Source organism: Vanellus vanellus (assembly GCF_965231255.1).
Source record: "Vanellus vanellus genome assembly, chromosome: 6".
NCBI lineage: Eukaryota > Metazoa > Chordata > Aves > Charadriiformes > Charadriidae > Vanellus > Vanellus vanellus.
Window position 1 is genome coordinate 30,760,928 of NC_138911.1, and position 22,448 is coordinate 30,783,375.

General features: G+C 40.5%; 1 protein-coding gene across 1 annotated transcript in view; it reads left to right on the forward strand.

Annotated features, from left to right (window-relative positions):
- Positions 1–2,102: 2,102 nt before the first annotated feature.
- STARD9 (StAR related lipid transfer domain containing 9) overlaps positions 2,103–22,448 on the forward strand; it is a gene marked incomplete at its 5' end in the record, with an annotated part of 115,350 nt that continues 95,004 nt past the window's right edge. The window contains 3 exons of the mRNA XM_082485299.1: positions 2,103–2,149; positions 16,985–17,054; positions 19,900–20,016. Of these exons, the coding sequence (XP_082341425.1) occupies positions 2,103–2,149; positions 16,985–17,054; positions 19,900–20,016 (234 nt within the window). The remainder of the gene's footprint in view (positions 2,150–16,984; positions 17,055–19,899; positions 20,017–22,448) is intronic.

The following is a 22,448-nucleotide window of genomic DNA, read 5'->3' on the forward strand; positions in this document are numbered from 1 at the left end:
CATCCAACTTGTTGATGGCCATTTCTGCAAATGAGCCATTTATTTTTTGAAAGTAACCACTAGGTGGCTCAGTATCACACATTTCTCTGTAGTTTATCCGATTATTGCATAAAAACTTGAATTAAGGAAGAAATCTTTGGTTCTTTGTTGAGCACAGTGGTCTGACTTACTTGCACTTGGTCTACTCTATATTTGAAATTTTCGGAGTATCCCATTTTAATTTTTGTAGACTATGTCATTCTGCTGGGTGTGATGATGACAAGGTGTATAGCTTAACAATTCTCTAGTATACTATGTTAGTGTAGATGATGTTCTTCTGTGTTGCTAGTTAAGAGGATAGAAACAATTTGGATTAACTCGAGCAGAATGTTAGTAGATAGGATCTGGGAATATAAACTGGCATTTGAGTCCCATAAACTTGAATGGGATCTTTGTGTGAACACTTGCTATATGTCGCTGCAGGCTTTGAGTCCAAAGTCCCACATCACTGTTGTTTCAGATGTGCAAATGAAGGACTTCCACACAGTTGCGGAGGAGCTGGCATTTTTACTGAAAATGCTTTGCACATTCTCTGAAATGGGAAGAAACAGAATCCAGGCTTCTGGAATCATCGTCCTGCGCATCTATCACAGGCTTAACCTCTCTCTCATTGTCTTACAGCAATGATTTAGGCCAGGCAAATTAAAGCTGTTGTAATTCAATGCTTCCAGAAGTAGGATGAAAACATTTCTAGTTAGTTTGTTCACTGTAATTCTTTGAAGTGAGGACAAGTATGTGTGTTTGCCATATCCCAAAGAGTCAAGCCTATTTTCTTCTTTTACTGTATCTGTTATTGGAGAGTTGACTGTGGAGATGGTAGTAGAGTTTAGCTAATACCGTTTGCCATTCACGTACGAATTCATTCTTTAGTATGATTAAAGGGATAAATCTGTTGAAGTAAACGGCAATTCACAGCTTGTAGGCATTCGTTTTAGCAGCTCTGTGGTGGGTCGTGAATTAGGAACAGTGTTGGGTCCAAAGGATCCATCCCATACTTCACTCTGGAAGGTTTCTGTATTGTGGTATCTTTTTCATTTAGATTTAATGTTTCTGGATCTTAAGGCAAATTGTCACTTGAGGACAACTGTAGTTAAAGTACAAATAAATAGTACAGTTAAAAGGCAATTTAAACAGAAGTCGTTTAAAGGGACTGTAAAGCACTCCTGTGTGATACCCGGATACAGCTTAATTTCTCATATTTTGAAATGCAAAACCAGGAGGAAGTCCAGTTAAAAATGAGTAATGACGTTGGCAAAAAAAAAAAAAAAAACACCCAAAACCCAAACAGACAGGACTTGTCTCTTGAGCCTGCCACCTTGTTTATGCATGCAGCCGATGCTACCTGCTCTCGCAGCTTCACAATGATGGTGGTAGCTGGCAGGACAATATTCTACAAGCAGCTTTTTAGAAGCTTTTGGTGGTTTTTATATTAGTCCAAGTGCAACACCTTTACCAATGCAACTGTTTGATGTTGATTTCGGTTATAGTCCTTTCAAGTTTCAAAATGTTATTTTACACAATAAATCTAACCCGCATAAAGATTGGAGGCTTTCAGAGGAATTTAAAACACTTGAGACTTTCCCTTTAGCGCTAGTAAGGAAGGGATACCTCCCTTCCTTAAATTACTGTCGAACTAATTAAATGCGGAGTGCTTTGCACTTTAAACAGTGCTGGCTTGCTGATTGCCTGCACGTTCTACGGAAGAAAAAATGCCATCAAACCTACCAAGGATTAAACTGACAGGATTTTTTTTTTTTTTTTTTTTCCCTTCTGAGACCGGTTGGCTTCTCCCGGTAGTCCCGAACGATTTATCTCCATGGCAGCGCCCACCTCATCGCGCCGTCGGCCCTCGACGTTTCCCCGAAACCCCTCCTCTCCCCCCGGGGAGGTTTCCCTCCCTCCCTCCCTCCCACGCTGGGGCTGCCCGGGCCGAGCCCTCCCCTCCGGGGCGGCTCCGCTCCTCCCCGTCCCCTCCTCTCCCGTCCCTTCCCCTCCCCGGGCGCTGGGGCGCCGCGGCGGGGCCGGGGCGCGGGCGGCCGCGGCTGCTGGGCGTGAGCCGAGCCATGGCTAACGTCAAGGTGGCCGTGCGGGTCCGGCCTCTGAGCAAAAGGTGCGGCGGGGCGCGGAGGGAAGGGGACAGGGGACAGGGGACAGAGGACGGGGAGATCCCGGTGGCCGCTGGGCGGCTGCGAGGGATGATCGGGTGCCGCTGGTCCCGTCACCGGGGACGGGGACGGGGAGGGGGTCGCCGCTGCGGAGTGGCTTAGCTGGGGCTGAGGGGGGGACAGCGGGGTGCTGGGGGGGGACGGGACTTCACGGTGAGGTACGAGGAGTGGCAGGGCTTCTCTCTGCGGGTCACTACATAGCTTGGAAAGTTTTCTTGGAAAAGTCGCCCGCCGGAGCTGTTAGGCTGGCTTCCCTCTTCCTGAGCTCCCCAAAATAGGACAATTGTCATCCAGTGTGAGGGAATCTTCTCTTCCCCTTCTGTTGTTGCTGTTTTTTCCAGCGGGAGGCAGAGCCGGATATTCCCATTGTCGCTCAGCTCCGCTCCCTCCCCGGCTTGCTTGGCTCCAATAGAAATCCCAAAAGCTAAGGGAGAGGGCTTGAAGACAACTCCCACAAACAAGGAGCACAGTGCTCTGGTGTTGTTTGGGTATAATACGTAATTAAAACCTTGCAGACTTTGGAAATTCGGGGAGGAAAAGAAAGTGAAAAAGCAAACAGCCAAAATTTCGGTGTCTGCTTCTGTAACGCCTCCTGTTAGAGAAATGCTATAGCACTTCAGGCAGAAACGGTTTGAAATGTAGTATGAGCTCGGAGGGCCAGTCTTTGATTTGATGCTGCCTGCCTTTTTAGCAGGAGTCCCTCACCTTGTCTTCTGACTGCATGGACTTCTGTGATAAATAACTCTTTCATGTAGTAGAGAAAATGATTCTTGAAGAGTTGCCCAGCCAGAAAACTAGCCTACTCATTTAGCCGGCAGTATACTGGCATATTTTGGACTCTTAAGTTCTTATTTGTCTATGGATTTCTTTTTTCTTTTTTCTTTTTTTTTTTTCAAGAAAAGATACCAGAGAGTGTTGAATAAAATAAAATTTAAAAACTACCTAAAACAAACCTGCTAGTCTTAATAGAAAAGGGAAAGGTGGAAAGTAATTTACAGATTTTCTATATATTTACCTTTAACTCAAAGCTAACTGATTTAAAACAATACTCTGTCCAGAATTTCATTTAAACCCATCTTTGGATAATACAGTTCTGATTTGTTGTACAGCTATGAGTGGAACAGATTTTAATAGATACTGGCATATTGTGAGAAGAGTTGCAGCATTGAAGTAAGCTAAGATTAACCTTTCATTGCTTTAGTGTTTGCTTTAGTGTTGGAGATATTCCTTGATTTTTACTCTCTTCCACATTGTTAGTCATTTTTAGCATTTACTGGTTAAATAAATTGCCATTATGCTCTCTAGAAATAAAAAACATACAAGTGCTAAGTATTAACATTAAATGGCAATTTGGTAATGATACTAAGTTATCTGGATCATAGGACCCTTTTGTTTCAGTCCTGCAGAGTTCACTGGAGATTGAAAGTACTTAAAAGTCTGGCTTGGCGATGTATTTCATTGTGTAGTCAATGACATATTTCTTTCTCCTGTAATAGCATTTGGCTGCCTATTGCAATTACATAGTGGACTTAGTAAGGTCTCCTGTAGACATAAGTTAAAATGAGTGTTTCTTAGCAGTTGGGGAAGAGAGGCCAAAGACTGAATTGGCAGGGGTGTCATCTTCCCTCTCACCAGATGCTCCTTGGTGAGGAGCTTTGCACTATGTCTCTCTTAATGTTTTTTCCCTTATGGGTTGCATTAAATAGTCTGTAACAGTGCATATATCATTATAGCATTAAACAGTGCGTATACCTCTGTCAGATAAGGTGTGATAAACAAGAAGACCTTTGATATAGTCAGTGTGGGTCAGCTGTTTGGTAGGGAATGTAGTTTGGAGAGGAGGGTAGGATCAGAAAGGTGGGACAGCCTCCTGCACATGGGAGAAGCTTATCAGGTGCTGAAACAAAAATGTTTGTATGAAGGCGAAAGTTGAAACCCACAGGGTTGTGTGGGAAGAGATTTAAGTAATTCTATGTACTCAGCCTGTGGCTGTGTAACTGATGGGATGGGGAGGCAGACACCAATCTTGTGGTATTTGACCCCAAAGGTCATTTGTTGCTTGTACTGTGTTGCCACAGCTGAGGTCAGCAAAAGCACTTCAAGATGGATTCTTATATTTTATAAATGGGAAAAGGAAGTGATTGGATATTCTCTGTGAAGGCTCTGACGTGAGAAGTTGCTTTCTAGCCTTGAGCAAAATTGTCCACATGTAATGACTTTGAGGCAAATACCAAATATATGAGGGCTTAAAGTAACCTTGATAGACATTGAAAGGACTAAAGCTCTCAGTGAGGATAAAGGCCTGCTCTTTCTATTCCAGCTTCTTATATCACTTCCATATTGTGATCACACAAACCTCTCACCCTCTCTACATACACATGCCGTGATTGGCCTCTAAGAGGTACCCATGTTGCCAAAGCTCCTAGAATCTCTTTGGTGCTTTAAAAAGAAAAACTTCCTACAGAAAAAATTCAACTGAAGTACTGTAATGTGTACAATCGCAGTTCCAGCCAAAAATATTAAACTTTGCTTTTTAAGAGTCCCAAAAACTGAAAAGCTGCGGGCAAAGGCTAGAACTAGAGAGTTAGTTGGTTGTTTCTAGACTGTCATACAAACTTTACTTGCTCATTGCTTTTTTTCAATTAATTTATAATGGCAGATGAACGTTGGGTTTGCATCTTAAAATTTACAGAATATTCTGATATTAAAAGATGTTAATACGGAAGTTTATAAAACCCTGCTTTCTGTTTAAAGTTTCAGTTTTTTATAAACCATATTAATCACATCTGCAGCTTGTTATTTAGCATAAGGCAAAGAGTGGTCTTTTTGTTTTGTGCCTGTACAGCACCCATCACAATGCATTCTTTGACAAGAAAGCTCCTATGCACAAATAATCCTTGATGGTTATAAAGCGAGTACAGTTATACTGAATACAGAAGTTTTTCCTTTGCCTAAACTTTAAATAGCTTGTAGCCAACGTCCTCCACAATGCCATCAGTCATTCTGTAATGGCCTAAATGATTTTTTTATCACCAAAACGTTGTCCTGGGAGTAAATTCCCTCAAATGTGTTCCCTGGAGTGACATTGCTTTAAAAAAGTCTTTATTACACATTTACTATTCTACATACTAAAAAAGATTTGTTACTTTGTGGTTACATGGATACTTGTTCTGTATAAATAACATTTCCCCATCAGAATGAAATATGGAAGCTTGAATGGGTGCTATAAATTGACTATAGTGATAGGTAAATAATCAGGTATTAAATAGGAGCCAGGAACTGATGAAATCCCTTTATGGTTTATTTCCGGACATCTTAATGCTTAGTCTATTAGATATTAGACTTTTGTAAGGAAAGTGTGATGTTATCTTTGGCTGACAGTCAGAAGCTGTTGGTGGAAACACTTTCAATGCGAGCACGTAACTATGTGAACTAAGAATGCTGTTTCTTTCTCTTTCTTGATTTCTGCTGTGGAGTATGCCAACACCACGGTCTGCGGCGGGGTGCTGTGGTAGCAGATCTGACCCTCCAGACCTGGAAATAGTGTGACTGCCTAAGAAAGAGGGTACATGACCTTTCGAGTGTTTCAGTACCGTGTCTGGGGCTCTCCGCCTGCCTGGGTAGCTCGCTGAAAGCCGTGTTGGGTGTTTGTCTGTTACAGGAACACGTGCAGCGTTAGACGTGCCCTTTTACTACTTACGTAGGCCAGCAGAAACCAATGCCAATTTTTATGTGCTGCTAGTTTCAAAAATATTTGTCCCTGCGATATCCCATCACAATTCCAGTACCTGGTTGTGGCTGCTGGTTGCTCTTACGGTGAACCTCAGCCATGTGTTATACGGGGGGAGGAAGGGAGGGCTGTGTTGGTGCATGGGAGGCACTCTGGAGGGGAGCGCTCAGCGTGCCCAGGACAGTATCGTTGGGACCAGGATGGAGCACAGCAGCCTCATGCCTTCTCCTCCGTGATCCACTTCTGCTGCAACTTCTGCTCTGCATCCAGCTGGTCTCACTTCACTTGTGCATACCCGGGATGTATTCCCTTGTCACGGTGTAGTTTGAGAGCTGCTACGTAAGTAGCCTTAAAGATGGGAAAGGACTGTAAAAAAACAGTGCTGTACACGACAATGGAAAGCCTCATGCATTACTATAGGATTCTTTTTTTAGCACGCACCAGTGACTAGAAGACATTGCATTCCTTCATGGATTGTGGATTGAGGCCTGGGTGAAATAATTCACAGCAAGTTTGTTTAATTCAATTGTAAAATTATAGTGGTGTTAGTTAAAAATTTGACGCAAGGGCATGCAAGTTGCCCTGTGACACTTTTTGAGAGTTTGACGTACTCTGCTGGGCCCTGAAGTTTGGGAGCTACTTGTACAGGACCCAGCAAAACAGAAGACATATTCTGCTGTTGAAAGTATCTTCTCCACTTTTTAGCTGCCTCTGTGGCCTGGGAAAGGAAAAGCTCTTATTTGAAAGGGTCTTTCCTGGTGTCTTTAATAACTCATAAATGAACCCTCCCATCCTCTGTGAACATCATAGACATGTCACCTGAAAGAGTTGCTAAACAGATTAATTACCCCAAAAGCTGCCCTTTGCCTTTTTCTGCTTTGCATTCCTCCTGGCCAGCTGGTTATTTCCCGAGCCCTGAGCCTGTCCTCCACACTCTGGCAAATGAGAGCATCAAAGAAATATCTGGGTCGTTCCAAGTGACAAAGCGGAACCGCACTTCCAGCTGTGCAGGTGTTTGCTATCACAGTCTGAACTGCAGCAGCTGTTTTCCTCATTCCTGCTGCTCTGTGTGGCACAGTCTTCCAATGGCAGCAGGTGGGAGAGTTAACTTTGAGCTCCTAAGAACACCGGTGATGCACGTGAGCAAGGCCAAGGCTGGGGGCAGAATTGTCTCTGGTAGTAGCGAAAGTTTCTCGCTTACAGTTTCCAGAAACATGCTTGGTGTGTGGGGCTGACCTAGGCAGTGCGTTGGGTGTAGCTGCGGTGAATAGGTAAGGGAGGAGTTCAGCTGATTGGTGCGTTATGATGTAAACATGTAAAATTCATTTCTATTTAAAAGGAAAGTTAATGGAAAAGTTACAGAAAAATAAAATGACTTTAAAAATAATTCTGGAAGTTATGCAAAGTCAATCACTGTTGATTTGTGCTGGGTATGCCTTTATTAATCTGCTGCGGGGTCAGCTTCATTAACTAGTCTCCGTGCTATGGTCCACCTTCTTTGTTCTTCCTAATCACATGGTGGTAAGTCAAAGGAAGGATTATTTTGTAAGTAAAGACTTGTTGCTGTTTTATAGACTGTGATATTAGTTGTTTTACATGCTTGTGTATAACCACAAGAACTTAGATAGAGCAATATTGCCTACTGCTGACAAGAGCGATAACTTGTAACAACTTTTGTAGAAAACATTCTTTGAATCTTATGCATAACAGATGTTAAATGCTCTGTTTAAATAAAATTAAAGAAACAGCAGATTGGAGGCTATCGGTTTTTTCCCTCTTACCCATCAAAACAAATGTGATTGTTTTATTTACTCAAGCATATTCCTTTTAAAATGTTTATTCTTGACTAATTGCTCAGTGCTGCCCGTTTTAAACACTCTTTGAACCATTCCTGTTCAGTTGTTCTCTCTGTCTTAAAACTTCACAATGCCAGTGTTAAGAGGAATGTATTCTGGGGGAAGAGAGCCACCGATGTTTAAGTTAACATTTCAAAAGACTTTCCACTTATAAACTTAAAAAAGAAAGCAACAAACAAAAAAACCCTCAAAAACAAACAACCCCCCCAACACATGACCTTACTTTATTCTAACTGTTGTTGTGATACACTACTCCAAATGTATTTGATGCAAGTGCAAGTGTATGATAACACAAGATATTGGCATCATTAGTATTCATACAGTTTATTTTTTTTACTTCTACTTAAGTTAGCTTTTCTCTGCTTTTTGGATAGTGTTTAAAAAGTGTTTGTATTTAACTTTCTTGAAAAAAAAACCCAGCAGTATTTGCAAGGAGAGAATGTTTATTTTCCTTTATATTTCTAAAAGTAGATGTGAGGATTCTTTTCTTCTTTTTGGTACTTTTCTTAAGCTGACTTAAACTTTGCTCTGTGACCCAAGTGTGTGTTGGATAAATGAGCTCTCTGTTAATGGAATATTGCTATAATCTGCATTAACTGCTTTACTGGATGTAATTGGAAATAACTTCCTTAGAAATCTGTATATATTTTACATTAGCACAAGAAATATATCACATTCAAAAATTCTCTGGAAAATAGATGTAGTGTAATTTGGTTTTATAGGTATTCAACATATGTTCCATATTGATGTAATTTTCAAATACAAGACAAAATGCTGCTTTCTTTGAAGAAAATGACAAAATTGTCTTTGATTTCAAAGGGACCAGAATGTCTCTGTGAAAAGAAAAGGTACAAATATAGAAAAAAGAAAACAGGTAACATGCAAGAGCAGAATACACCTTTTAGCTTGCTTAGGACTATTAGATACTTCTCATACTATTCTAAGATTTGGACTAAGGCGGGCCGTTGAACACATTATAGTGAAGTGTTTTTCTTCTACCCTGACCTTGTTTTTTCTCCCCCTTGTCAATTGTATAGTTTAGGATATATATTCCTTGCTACCTTGGTGCTGTCATCTCCTCTCACACCAAGAGAAATGGCAAGTTTTTATCTACTTTTATATACTGTGATAGCTGAGTGAGTGTTGTTGCTCTGCGTCCCTCTGTTACACGACAGCTCCTTTCTTCAGGTGATGGTGGTTGAATGCTGTCCCAAAAGCTGTGGATTTTGGGATTGGTACCTGATGGTGGGAAAGAGCTGTCTCAGGCCTCCAAAAGTTGCTGTCTGAAAATGTGCAAAAGCTGCGTTGTTTATGCATTGCTCATGATTTCAAGCTTTTTTTCCCACAGAAGAGCTGGGATTTTTAAAAGAAAAGTTGAGATTCTAATTTTGTGTTTATAAAGGAGGTCACTCTCTCAAACAAATGTATTTTAATATTTGTGTGTCCTGTTTTGTAACCTAGCCTATTTTTAAGTTTATCTTGACATCTTTTCTCCCCCCTCTCTCTCAAATTAGTTATTTTCCATTGCCTAGTCTATTATTTAAAGTTTCATGTAAACTATCATTGAGGTGGCTGGTCTTTTCTCTTCGTGTCTGTACTTGTCACTAGCAGATGGTTTTCATAAGTCACATCTGTGTTTTTATAAGGGTACTGCACCAGTACCCTTTCCCAAATGTATTCTTCTTGAGGTAACATGAAACAGGTTTTCTAACTTTGGTAAAGGGCGGACTTTCTAGCTTTTTTAAAGGGCAGGACTCTGCATGTCCTGAGTGGCCACCGCTACCCATTCCACTGATGATGATGCTTCATTTAAGCCTGTACTCGTTTAAGCCAGGAGCACAAGATAGTTTACTTCCCGAGTAAGAGCCTGACTGTCTTTTCTTCTCTTCTTCCACTTCCCTTGTTGCCTGTGCAAAAGCAGCTACAAAAATGTCCTGAACCAATAAAAGCAAAAGAAGCTTTTGAAAGCCCTCCAACTATTATTTTTCATTTTCATAGAACACTTTTCCTCCCAAGTCCTAAAAATATTTGATGAGTGTCAGAATGTTTTGGAGCAGGGATCAGATTTTTTTTGTATGCATCAAAGAAAAATGGGGCACAACGTCATTAATTAACTTGGCTAGAGCCATGTTTTTGCTGGGCAGTTCCCTTCCTTAAGTCCGCATACTCTATCTGAGAGAAGTTGTAGTAATGTAAGATGACATGCCTGCATGCCTAGAGATCGCTGCCCATCTCCCTTGCGGAATGGTGCAGAGGTGGGATGCTACTCTTGTGGGACCTTTGTGCAGTGCATGGTGAGACACCACCACTGTGCACAGAGAATTTATGTGAGGTTTTTCCCCAATTTCCTTTTGTTTTAGTCTGAGGCTTTATGTGAACTTTCAATAGCAGGGCACTTTTATTTTTTTTTTCTGCCATCTTTCTAGCTGTAGTGTAGCTTTTAAACAAAATAACAGACTTTTGCACCTCTATTTTTTAATTTAAGGGGTTTTATGCACTTTTGATGCAATGAAATAGCAAGAAGGAAGAAGTGCGTCGCAGCATTCAGTAGAAGACAGTGCGTTGGAGCATTCAGTGTCAGATAATTTATTTAACTATGATTGCAGATTGAAGTTCTGTCCTGGTGGAGTGAAAACTGACCACTGTATCAAAATTCTGGTTTGCATGGAAATCACAGCATTTGCACAGAATTTCTTTGATACAAAAGTCCATGAATTACGCTGTCTCCTTACTCAGTAAACAGTTGGGAAATCAAGGGTGGATGAAACTGGACTGACTGGCCTGTAGCTTTCTTTTAAATCCTCCTTATTTCATGCTTCCTTAAATGCTGGTGGTATGACAGATGAAAAGACTTTTCACTCTCCTTTTCCCTCCTCCCCTCAATGCCTCTGTATGAAAGAGAAAGCAGTGTTACTCCACAGCTGTTCAAAGCACTGGTGGGTCATAAGGAGTATTTCTGACTTGGATTGCTCAAGGAAGATGCCTTGACGCTCTTGTTCTAGCAGTACAAGACTTCAGAGATAGTGCAGACAGGAACGCTCTTGTATTGTGCCATCACGTGGGCAGCATTGCAGAGCTTACTTTGACCGAAGGAGGCCATCTCCTGTGCTGCTTCTCCTTGCTCATGAAAATATACATCAAAAGTCTGGTAAGATTAAGTAAAGACTTTAGCTGTTTGAGCAAGCCTGTATCTGAAAAGAGCGCTGACAATGCCAAATGTTTATCTCTGCACCAAATATTCCTATTCTTGTTGCTATATAATATTTTCAAAGAAGAATAGGCGGAAGCCGCACGAGGATGATGGTGATCACTAGGAATGCTGATTTTTGACTATCAGATTGTATTAGCTGTTATCAGAGCCAATACAGCTCTATGCAGTGAGGACTAGCCTTGAAACATAACTTGAGCAGCGTGTCTAGTATAGCAGCGTGCTGTCTTGGTGAACTCTGTGTACTTGGCTTCAATATAGATTTTTAAATTATTTATAAACATCTGTTCTGAATTTGGTAGGAGGATTGCTGACTGGGTGTGCACTCCTCTTTTGCAAGACACAGTAAAACAATTATGACTTAAAGAGAAATATCCAAAACAGTATTGAGTAGTAATAAATAATGAAAAATATTAAAAACAAACTTTAAGTAAATTTATTTATTATTAATACTTTAAAAAAATACATCTGCATTAGCCAAAGTGAGGTTGTTCATACTGTTAAAAGCTCTTGGCTTTCAGAGCTTACATCAGTAGGGATGCAGATACAGATTATGCTGGTGTTGTGTTTGCTGTGTTTGGGAAAGTTGTGGTTGTAGGTATCTTAACTTGGCAGTAGAATGCGGAAGCTCTAATGGCTGAAGGCTTTGACATTCTTCTCCACAATTTCTGATGGACCAGCGTGGAGTCTTAGTGCGCTTCTCATTGCACCCTTGGTCTTAGCACAGATGTCTTCTCAACCCATTTTGTCTGGGGCAAACCATTTTGTCTGAAGACTACCACAACAGACAATACACCTTGCATTGTTTGTTTCATTGCTTCTGTGGCCAAGGTCAGTCACCCAGGAGGTGCAAAGATGACAGCTTCTCAAAGATACCTCTGCCAAGGCCACCAATAAAAAGGAGGCAGAGACACTTTACAATATACTGTTAATGGAACGGAAAAGATAAATCTGAATACTCCCTGAGCTTTTCTCCATAAAGCCTTTGGACTTTAACCAAGAAAAAGCTTGGGTTAGATTTGCCTCAGGATTATACTGCAGCTGCTGGCATGGTGATTTCATAAGGGTGCCATTAGATGGCACAAAGCGTCCCAGGTAGAAGTGGAGGTAATTTGGTAAATGTACCTTACTTATAGGCTATCATGGCTATGGGTCACATCCTGGGAAGTGACAGAGTCCCAGAGACAGCAGCAGTGACCGCTAGCATGCATCCTGCCAAGCTTGCTATGGGTGTGCTTTTGGTTGTGTTTGTAAGCAGAGTGTGACAATGTCTGTCACAGTAGGCCACAGAAGGCTACTTTTTGTCTAGAAAAGTCTAGAAAAATGATTAAAGCGAATTGTGCCAAAAACCAGAACTGACACGATTGCCCAGATCTGCAAAAATCTCTGCAAGAGGGGAGGGATTGATAGTGTTGCCATACTGCTTTTGAGGTCTTGTCTCAGTACAGGTTGGGATTGGGTTCGGAGTTAACTTGGGTGATGGAAATGAGTAGGAAAGCATAAGTACTTGCAACAATTACATTGTAGGGTTATTTTCAAATTTTGTATGAGTAGATGCATACTCAGTTCTTCCAAAAATGATTTAAGATTTCTTATGTACTTGAGTGGTATATATTGGCTTTAGTATGTTTGATTACTTTGGTGAGCATTTAGTGGTCTGCATTTGTAGAAGCTGTTTTGTTGTATGACATGACTACTGCTAATGACTCCAATATTCTTGCTTTACTGCATGTGCCTGTTTTTAAAATAAACAGGCAACTTTTAAGAGTCAGCTCCTTTGTTCTCCGAGTGCCTGACTGTTATTTGAGAGGGTGGAGAAGTGGGGCAAATTTTATGAAGTCTAAAATAAACATCTGCCCCCTTTCTTTCCACCCACTTCTTCCTCCAGCTCTGTATACCTACTTGCACTTCTGTACTTGGTGTGTGAACTTGGATCAGTGAGGTCCAGCAAGCTGTGGAAATGTCCCTCTCGGGGGTCTCGATCCTCCCATGATTCTTTTCCACTGGCTCGTTCTTCCAGCTCTTGCAGAGTGTCTGTTGTCCCTCTGGGGTTGCATTAGCAACATGTTGGCTGCAGAAATGGTTTGTCATAGGAACAGCAAACGTTATGAGGAGATTTTTCTTTGGGCTGCCCCTGTTTTATGGACTGCCACAGCAGCTTTGCTTCTGTCAGGTCTCTCTTGTAGTTCCCCGTTACAGCCCTGCCGCTGCGTTCTGTACTTGTGTCTCTGTTCTGTTGCTGGGTCTGCATTTCTCTAAAACTTTTTGTGTCTGAGAAGATCCAGGTCTTTCCTGGGACGTGTACCATTAAGTGGTATTTCTACAGCTCTGTCTTTGCATGAAAATGAATTGTCCGTACAAAGGAATTTAGAAGAAAAGAGGCACTTCCCAGACATAGCGTGATTTTTTCAACAAGTGGGGAAGAAGGGAGGATGGGGAAATTAAACATTAAAATCACTGTGAATTCTGAGCAGGGGAAGTCAAATGTGTTTCATGTACATTGGAATCAATTTTATTGGTACGAGGAATACAGGTTTTACACCTGTGGAGCAGAGCACCTATTCCTAAGGATGACTGATTGTTTTATCAGTCAAATGCAAACTGTGGTGCACATGTGTAAGATTGTACTGACAAACACAGTTCTTGCTGAGAGCGCTTTTGTAGTGTTTGCAATCTGGAGTTAAGGTCAGAACATCTGGACCAGCTGTGAGTCTGCTTTGCCTCCTGGGCTTTATATATTAAACTGTGCTTTCTTTCCCAAAATTCTCTGGTTTGTACCTAAAAGAAGAATGAAATAAACATGTGTTTTCATGGAGGCTGAATGTACGGTTTGTAGAGCTGGGAACGCTGCAGGTCCAGTTTTGTTTATGCTCAATGCTGTCTGGCTGTAAGCTGCTGCAGAAGGGAGGGGTCTCCATTCCCACCACTGCGTGTTCCTGCCCTTTCTCTTGCTTTGGCATAGCAACCGTGCCACCACTGTGCTCCGTGCTCTGGAAGGGTTCGCTGGCCCTGTGGCACCTTGATTATTTATTTTGGTGTGTTTGTTTTCTGATCACAGCTGATCTGAGCCATTGCATGGGTGCTAGATCAGATGCAAGAAAAGAAGTGGGAACACGTGTGGGGTGTTGGAGCAGAGAAGAGAAGTTGCCCCTTGCAGCAACAGCCCACAGTTAAGATAGATAAAATATGCTGTGAATCTGCACCCAGAGCAAGGAGAGACTTTATTTCTATCCCTCTTTGCTGGTGGCTTTCTTGCTGTGTGAGATTTGAACAAAGCTACTTGACTGCCGCATACACCTTTTGTCAGCATAGTGAGGAGTCATGTTAACCCTGTGGTAAAAGGTGGTGTGGTAATTTTATTTTGTATTGGTTGTATCTTACTGGTTTTATATTTATTTTAATATAAGAATATAAATATAAGTATATGAACTTATATATATATGAAAAATGTTTGTACTTCAAAGTTTTTGTGTTTGGAATTTCTTCTTTATCTTGAGTCTTCAATAATGACTGTGACCTGGGAGAACATCAGGTGCTGAGAGCCCACAGCATGAAGTCATTTGTTCATAGGGTTGTGTATAGTGCATGTGGACTGAAGGCAGTGAGTTTCATGTAATTATTATAGGTGGGTTTGGGAGCACTGCTTGTTGTTGAGGTTGTCTTATTAGAGTACCTTAGCATTTAAAACTATTAAGAGCTTTCCCAGATTTCAACCATTTAGGTAGAAATCTTCCATGCATAAATACCTGCCTTGGGCTAGATATTTGTAGTTAATTTTAAGCTTTGTCCCGAACAGTTCAGCTTCTACAGAAGATGAGGTTAAGGGAAAATTAAGTTTTAAAATACTTAAAAGCAACTTAGGGTGACCTTTTATTTGAATTTCCAATTGATTTAAAATTGGAAATCTGGTGTGCATTTGGTGAATTCTCCATCTGAATCCACCTATTTCTGCGCAAGTTCTAAACAACTAAAACTCTTCAATATGCTCAGTGAAGGCTCCTAAGAACATAGCAGGTAAAAGTTTTAAGGGATCTGTTTTCTATGAGTGCATCAGAGCTTGTATTCTCTAGTGTTGACCAAATTGTTCTTGCACCATCCCCGTAAGTCAAAAAACTCATCAGTTGAGCCCCGCCTTGATAAATTGACCTTAGTGTTGTCCAAGTAACAATTGAAGCCTGGGTACAGGAACTGAGAGCAAGGTCTTCTGTCCCATTTAATCGAAATAATCTGTTTGCTGACCACAGCTGGTGTCCAGGAAGAAACCAATTCAGTTGTGGAGTGCACAAGTAAACTTGAGATAGAGACTGGAAGAGCTGACAAGGAGAGTTGGACCACGTAGCTTTGGAGCCGAGACATTGGCCTAAAACCAGCTACAGTGCAGTAGGAGAAGGGATCTGAGATCTCCAGAGCAGTTGAAGACACTAAAATTGAATGTGGGCTGGTGGACAAGATGCCAGAGAGAACAGATAGCAGGTACCTGTAAGGGATGATGTGTCAGTATAGGGGGAGGAGGATGGGAATTCAGTGAAGTGTAGCTGGGGTGTTAGGACTGGAGGGTTAACAGTAGGATGGAAAATAGGGAATGCTCTTGGGATTAGGAAGCAGGATTGAGCCAAGATCATACTGGGGCAATGGAGAAAAGAATGTGTGTAACAGAAGCAAGCTCCTTCCTAAAGGATCCCTCCAGTTTTCTGTGCCTTCTGCTGTTCTTAAATTCTTCTGAAATTCTCTGTCAAAATGTCCCATTTCCTCTTATAGCTGGTCTGGTGTAGGGGATAACTGTCAGCTTTGTCCATTAGCTCACCTGGCAGAGGTTTGTATGTGGACATGCAAGTTCCCAAACTTACTTGTATTGGAAAACACTTGCTTTTCAAAACATTTAAGAAATTGCACATGTATAGATTAAACACATCAGTTGCAAATTTCTACCTTAGATACTCACAGACTCTATCCTTAGGCACTGGTCCTTCTTCATTTGTTCTTCAGGGAACCTTATGTGGCCTCCGTTCAGTACTCAGCTGTACATAATGCCACATTTGGTACCCAGCTGTACATAACGCAAATTCTCCTGTGAGTGTTCCTCTTTCTCCTGGGGTCTAACACAGGGTTCTGGTTGTTGGTGTGTTGAACTTCTGAATACTCACACTTAACTAAAACCTCTGGGAGCTGTGGTTGTATTTTCTAGGTGAAGCGCCACGTATGTGTTACAGAAAGTACTAAGTTCAGTCTATCTCAAGGCAGGTGCTCAAAATTAGTAAAGTGAAGCACAGAGACTTTAAGGTAAAGCATTATTTTCTGTCTGCAAAAGAGGGACAGACTATGCTCAGAAATGTGCTTTAAACTTCTTTATGTTTGTAAAGCTCAAATGCTACAGTGATTGCCTCTGTGGAAGCCTTAAGTGCTCTAAGGTATTGTTTTAAATGTTGTTTTGTTATGGGAAGTGTGGCTAAAAACTGAGAACTGGAGGGGAGAGACCCCAGAGGCAAGGCATGTTGGGCTACTTGCTGCCTGGAAGTTAGAGCTGTTTGTGAAAGGAGATAGTAATCGGTGGGGGAGTAAATAATACTTTGGATTATGTGGTAAAAATCAGACAGTAGACTTGACAACACTTGTGGCTCATAGGTCTGTGACATGGATCCACAAAGCACAGCCAGTCTACCTGTGCTGCACTCTACTTCTTTGCAAACACAATTTAAAACAACGACTCTAAACTTGAAATAAAATCCTTACAAAGTATTTAGGACAAGCTCTTGGAAACTGTTTAATGACGGCAGTCCTGTTTTGTTCTTTTATTATTGAGATACCTGGCTGCTGATCTGCAAATGCTGCTTCCTCTCACAGTGTGTCTGATGAGTAGCTGTTTTATAGCTCTTTCTGATCTCCGATTTGTTAAAGTACACACAAGTTTCTGGGCTTTACGAATTTGACATGCATCTTTCTGTGTCTTTATATTTTAAATGTTTTTTTGAATGTGTTCTGTTTCCAGAGAGAGTGCAGAAGGAGGAAGAGTGATCGTAGAAGTTGATGACAAAGTGGCAAAAGTCAGAAATGTAAAGGTATGCTTTTTGTCATCTTCTCTTTCTTAAATAATGATCCTGATACCCTGATGCTTTTCTATGCTTGCTTGGCTATTGTATCATTCTAATGGAAACATCAAAGGGAGATGTTTAAACTGGCACAGCAATAGAATAAATGCAGCAAAAGTGTGTGTGGCAGGGGTTGTTTTGGTTTGGGGTTGTGGGTTTTGGTTTTTTTTTTTAGACAGGGGATATAACATGTAGCTGCATATTTTGTATTTGTCAAAGCTGCTGCAGTCTGGCTGCATGCCATCATTCAAAGCTGTTAGTAAATTGTTTAGGGTTTTATGCTTATCTTACTGTTGCTAACATCTGGATAGTTTCTTTCCCTGTGTGTCTCTGACTCTCATATTTGCACTTGGAGTGGAACTGACTTGCATGAAATGGAGCAAAACGTGTTCGGCTACACTTCAGGCCTTGGTAAAGGACCAAGAGCTATAAGAATAAACTGAATGTAGCTGTCATCCTCTGTGAAAGCTCTGGAGCTGGCGTGCATGGGAATCAACCCTCTGGTTTAGACTCTTGAACTGATACGGTCCTTCACTAAATTAATAGAATGGGAGTAAATCAATTTTATGTTGTCAGACATGTTTCTGCTTGAAAGGCAAATAAATGCACTGTGGGATAACTGCGATTACTGTGGGATCCTAAAAGACGGATGCATTTTGTATTTCTTGTCTCCTTTTTTTTATATCTGCAAGCAACCCAGTTATTCTGGATTGTTGGTTCAAGAGAGAGAATTTATTAGGTTTTGAAGAGAAACTGTGGCAAAAAATGGAATTAAAATATTTGAACTACTTATCTTGTTTCCATTATACTTATTTTTGTATGACTACAAGTGTTCTTTTTTTAAAGAAAGAAGAGGGGAAAAATACTAGTGGTATGAGAGGTCTCATGGATGTAAAACGTTGCTTATTTTCTGCATGTTTCCTTCTCAAAGGCTGTATTTGCAGGGTCTGAGACTTACTACTTTCTGAAGTAGTTTTCCCCAACTCCTTAAACGCGTGATAAAGGTCTACAAAGAGATGCTTACTCTCTGGTTTGGTCCCCGTGACAGGGTGGGCTGTGAGGACCTGGGCCTCTGAGGCTGCCTGCCATGTCGGGGGAGCCTCCCTCAGCAGGTGGAGGCCTTGGTCATGCAGCTGCCTAACTGGGTCCAGCTGATTCTCGTTAGACCTAGAGGGTTGGCTTTTTTTTTTTTTTTTTCATTTTATTTGTTTAAAGAGGAGCTGTGGGCTGCCTGGGGAAACCACAGGGGTGGGGCAGACTGCCTGGTAGCAGGCCGAGGAGGGTTATTTGGAGATGCTAGGGCTGGCTTGTGGATGTTTTCTTTCTTGAGGCTTCGTAATTGGTGAGTTTTGTAAAGGGAGTGATTTTGCTTTATGCATAAACTAAGGTTAGATAGTCTTTGGTGAATTCATGTTAGTGTATAAATTAATATTTATATGCCAATGTTCACATTGTTGTATATGGGGTAGGTGCGCTTTGTAGTTTGGAGCAAACCCCTTCTCACCAGAAGGGTCATCACCTCTGTGGTCAGGGGCTGCATTTCCTGAGGTGGAGGGGTATTTTTTTATTTTTACATATTGCAGTGCTCCAGGCTATCTTCTGCCTATTGCAGTAGAAAACCTAAGAAAATACAAGGTAGTTGCCTAAAAATCTCTGAATTGCAACATGTCGAAAATGTTGTTATTGAAGATGATCAGTAGGCTTGTTGAGGTGTTAATCCTGCCTAGAGGAAACCTTGGTTGTACTTAATTCAATGTGACAACATTTAGAGTCATGTGGGGTTTAAGATACGTGAAACCTCTTTACTTCAAAGTTGACTTAAATTTCTGTCTTCTTTTGCTTTGCTATTTCTTCATTTAAAAAAAACAACAAACCCTCAAAACTACAGATGGGCCTGTAAATTAATTTTCCCTGTAAACCTCGTGTCTGGTAGCAGAGTTCAGTGCTCAGAGTGCCCTTTATCCAGTAATTGGGCAGACTGTCACCCCTGGTTTTTGGGACCATTAGTGAAGTGGTTTGTTTAGGCACTGAATTATAACGAACCTTTTCTTCTGCTTATGTTGTTGCAGAAGTCAAGGTTACAATGAAGTTACCAGTTAGGTCAAAATTACATGTGGATGGTGTTAGTTTTGTGTAATGTTTTGGCTTGTTACACTCCTTGGATGACCAGAACAACAACATGTAGTTCCTTGTTCACAAGCTTATCTGTTTTATTACGAATCAGTTGGGCAAGATTATACAGAAAGACTTACACGACTCCCTTAATATTTCAGTCGCCATTTCTGACTCTTATGCTGGAAAGGCTTCACTGTCATTATTACTAACCCGTAAAGGTTAGGTTTGTAGTGTGCAGTCCCGGTGACAGAAGCATTAGCTTGCAGCCATGACAAAGCAAAAGGGAAATGGGGGAAAAGAGCTGTATGTTCAAGTATGCAGTGAGAAAATTGGTTTTATTTTCTCACTTTGAACATCATTTCTGTCATGCAGTTCTCAATGAAGCCAAAAAATGACAGAAAAATATAGAGCTTTTCTGCTAATACAGATGTTGTGAAGGGTCACTAAATTGCATTTGTTGTATATAGCCTGGGGGACCTTAGCTGTAATAAATGAACCCTTCAGCAAAAACCCTTCAGCAGATCTGTCATGAACATCTCCACCTCTCAGCACCAAAGAAAATTGAATAAAGAGGATAAAGTATTTGTACTTTTCCACAATTCAGATCTTAGATAAAGTTCCTGTTAGTTTTTAAATACTTAATTTTTTGGTCAGCTTCAAAGTAAATTGGTCTTTCTGTCTTTTTTCTTTCTGTTGTCAGGTTGACAGTAGGCTTGATGGCACTTGGGACTCAAGAGAAAAGACTGTGGCCTTCAGCTTTGATTACTGCTACTGGTCAGTTGATCCTGAAGATCCAAAGTATGCATCTCAGGAAATGGTAAGCAATCCTGTTCTTTGTGTCTCTGTTTCTATCCTGTTTTGTCCTTTCTATTCACATCCACAGGAAGAGATTGAGACATAGGGTAGACAAAATTTCATTTTCTTTTCTGCCTCCGTCTTTTTCTATTTGTTTGTAGTAGCACAGTGCTCAGTCCTTTGGCCTTAAGTAGGAGCTGTAGGACTGCAATACCTTTGTTCGTCAACTGATGCACACCTTCATTAGATCTGTCAGTTTTGGTAGTGATTATTAATTGCGATGATCTGAGAACTTTAGCATAGCAATGAGAATTTTGGTGGGGGAGGATGGGAATCAGGTCCTAGAGGGAGAAAGCTCTGAGGTGAAAGGAAAAGTGTTGAGGTGATGCTGCTGAAAGGGTTAACAGTGAAGTAATGACATCTTTAACTGTAGTAAATTTTACTAACAGTATATTGTTCTGAGCACTTTTCCTTGCTAAAGCATCAGAAATCTCGTATAACTAATTGAGACTCCTAGTTTGAAGATCCAAGGTTTGATTAAGAAAGAAAGTTGAAGGATTTGGTATTAAAACAGGATACAACTGCAATTTTTTGTTGATAAAGAAGGTATTATTAAATCTAGTACAAATAAATAAATATCATGCGTGGCAAAGCTATCCAAAGACTTCTCTGTCCTTGTATACAATTACATATGTCTGTTAGCATTAAAATAAGTTTTTACTCCTCTTTTGTCTTCAGAATTGTATCTTATTTCATTTTTGTATGTTGTCAGTGCAATTGCTTCTGAAATTCCAACCTGTATAATTTGTTGTTTTTCACAGAAAGCATCACTTTCTATCACTATCACTGAGATAGTCCTGTGAAATACGTATTTCTAGTGGTGATGAGGATGGGATTATTTTACTTTTGGGAGACAATATTTGAAATATTATCAAATTTGGCAGTTTACCAAAAAATTAGATCAAATCTTTGATTGTGCTACGTTTTCTACTTGGTGCAGTAGCGTGAAAGAGATTTGAGGAACTCAGGAAGTATGTATTTAGTGTTTAAAAAAGAAAGTTGTCTTTCTAAAGTACTCAGCACTAGATAAACTTCCATTTTAGGGATTACAAATAACAAATCTTTAAATGATGGGTTGAGTTTGTGGTTCCCTCCCCCCCTTTATATTATCTTACTTGCTTATTTGGATTTTATGTTCTTTATTAGTTTTTCTCATAATACACTTAGGAGTGTGCTTCTTGGAACTGTTGACAGTATGGTTTGCTGAAATGGTTTAGCAGATGAAATGTCGATAAATACAGTCTGCCAAGTCAGCTTTATCTTTACTCGGTATGAAAAATTATCAGAACTGCCAAATGGAAAATATAAATATTGGCTACAAAGTGTATTTTTTTTGTTCTTGTTGTTATTAAATACAAGTGCAATTGAAAAAGAATATAAAATGCAATATAAACAGTGCAGCTTCCTTGCTGGGGTTGACTTCCAGTGCTGGTTCGTGTGACCATTGGATTCTTGAGCGTCTGATAGACCTCTTTCACAAGTTAAGAAACGTTTAAAGATGGACTGGTGCTTTGAAAGGCCTGGAGTCACAAGTGACTTCTTTGGCGTTTTTACCTGTCTTGGTGATTGTAGAACCAGTAAAGCATACTTTAAATGTCCTTGAGAAGAGGGCTGCTGGAATCCTGCAATTGTACCATGCTTTTGTGCATTTATCTGCCTCCTTACACTGTATGAATGAAGTTTATTGTACTAATTCCATGTTTTGAATCATTACTTCAGTGCTGAGCTTGAAGTTTCTGAGCTTCCTTACAGCAATGATGCTATCAGCAGCCAAAGGAGGCTTGGTAACACTGTCGTCCAGTAAAAGCTTTCTTTCATGAGCTGACCTTGGATTATTTTTTCCTTGAAGATGTCCTGCCAACTGTTATCATACATGATTGGTGTATTGGTTGAGGATGAAAAGTAGAGTGAAGTATCTTCCTTCAGGTCCATTTTTGTAAATGTCTTTTAGTAAACTGTCCTTTGTTTGTCCTCTGGATGGACATAAGAATTGAAGTCCTAACAGTTTCTTCGGTAGTTAAGGGTTCTGTAACTATAAAACAATAGTGAGAGGGCTGCAAGTTGTAGTGTATAGGTAAAAATATGATTTTAAAGATACAAATCTAGTTCTCCAAATAATTCTTGCCACTTCTTCTTGGTGTTAATATTGCTCACTTTAGGTTCTGGTCCCTTGCATTCCAGAGATGACTACACATATTGCATTTTATTCCTTGTATATTTTGATCATATACTTCACAATACTTGTAACAGGCTTAAATCACACATGTATAAGTACTTTCAGATGTTTGGATTAAAAGTTCAAATTTATTGTTCCATTTATAAAAATCGTGCTTTCTCTCCCATCTGTATTCTACTTCTATTTGCCAAAACGGGAATACACATTGCCCACCTTGT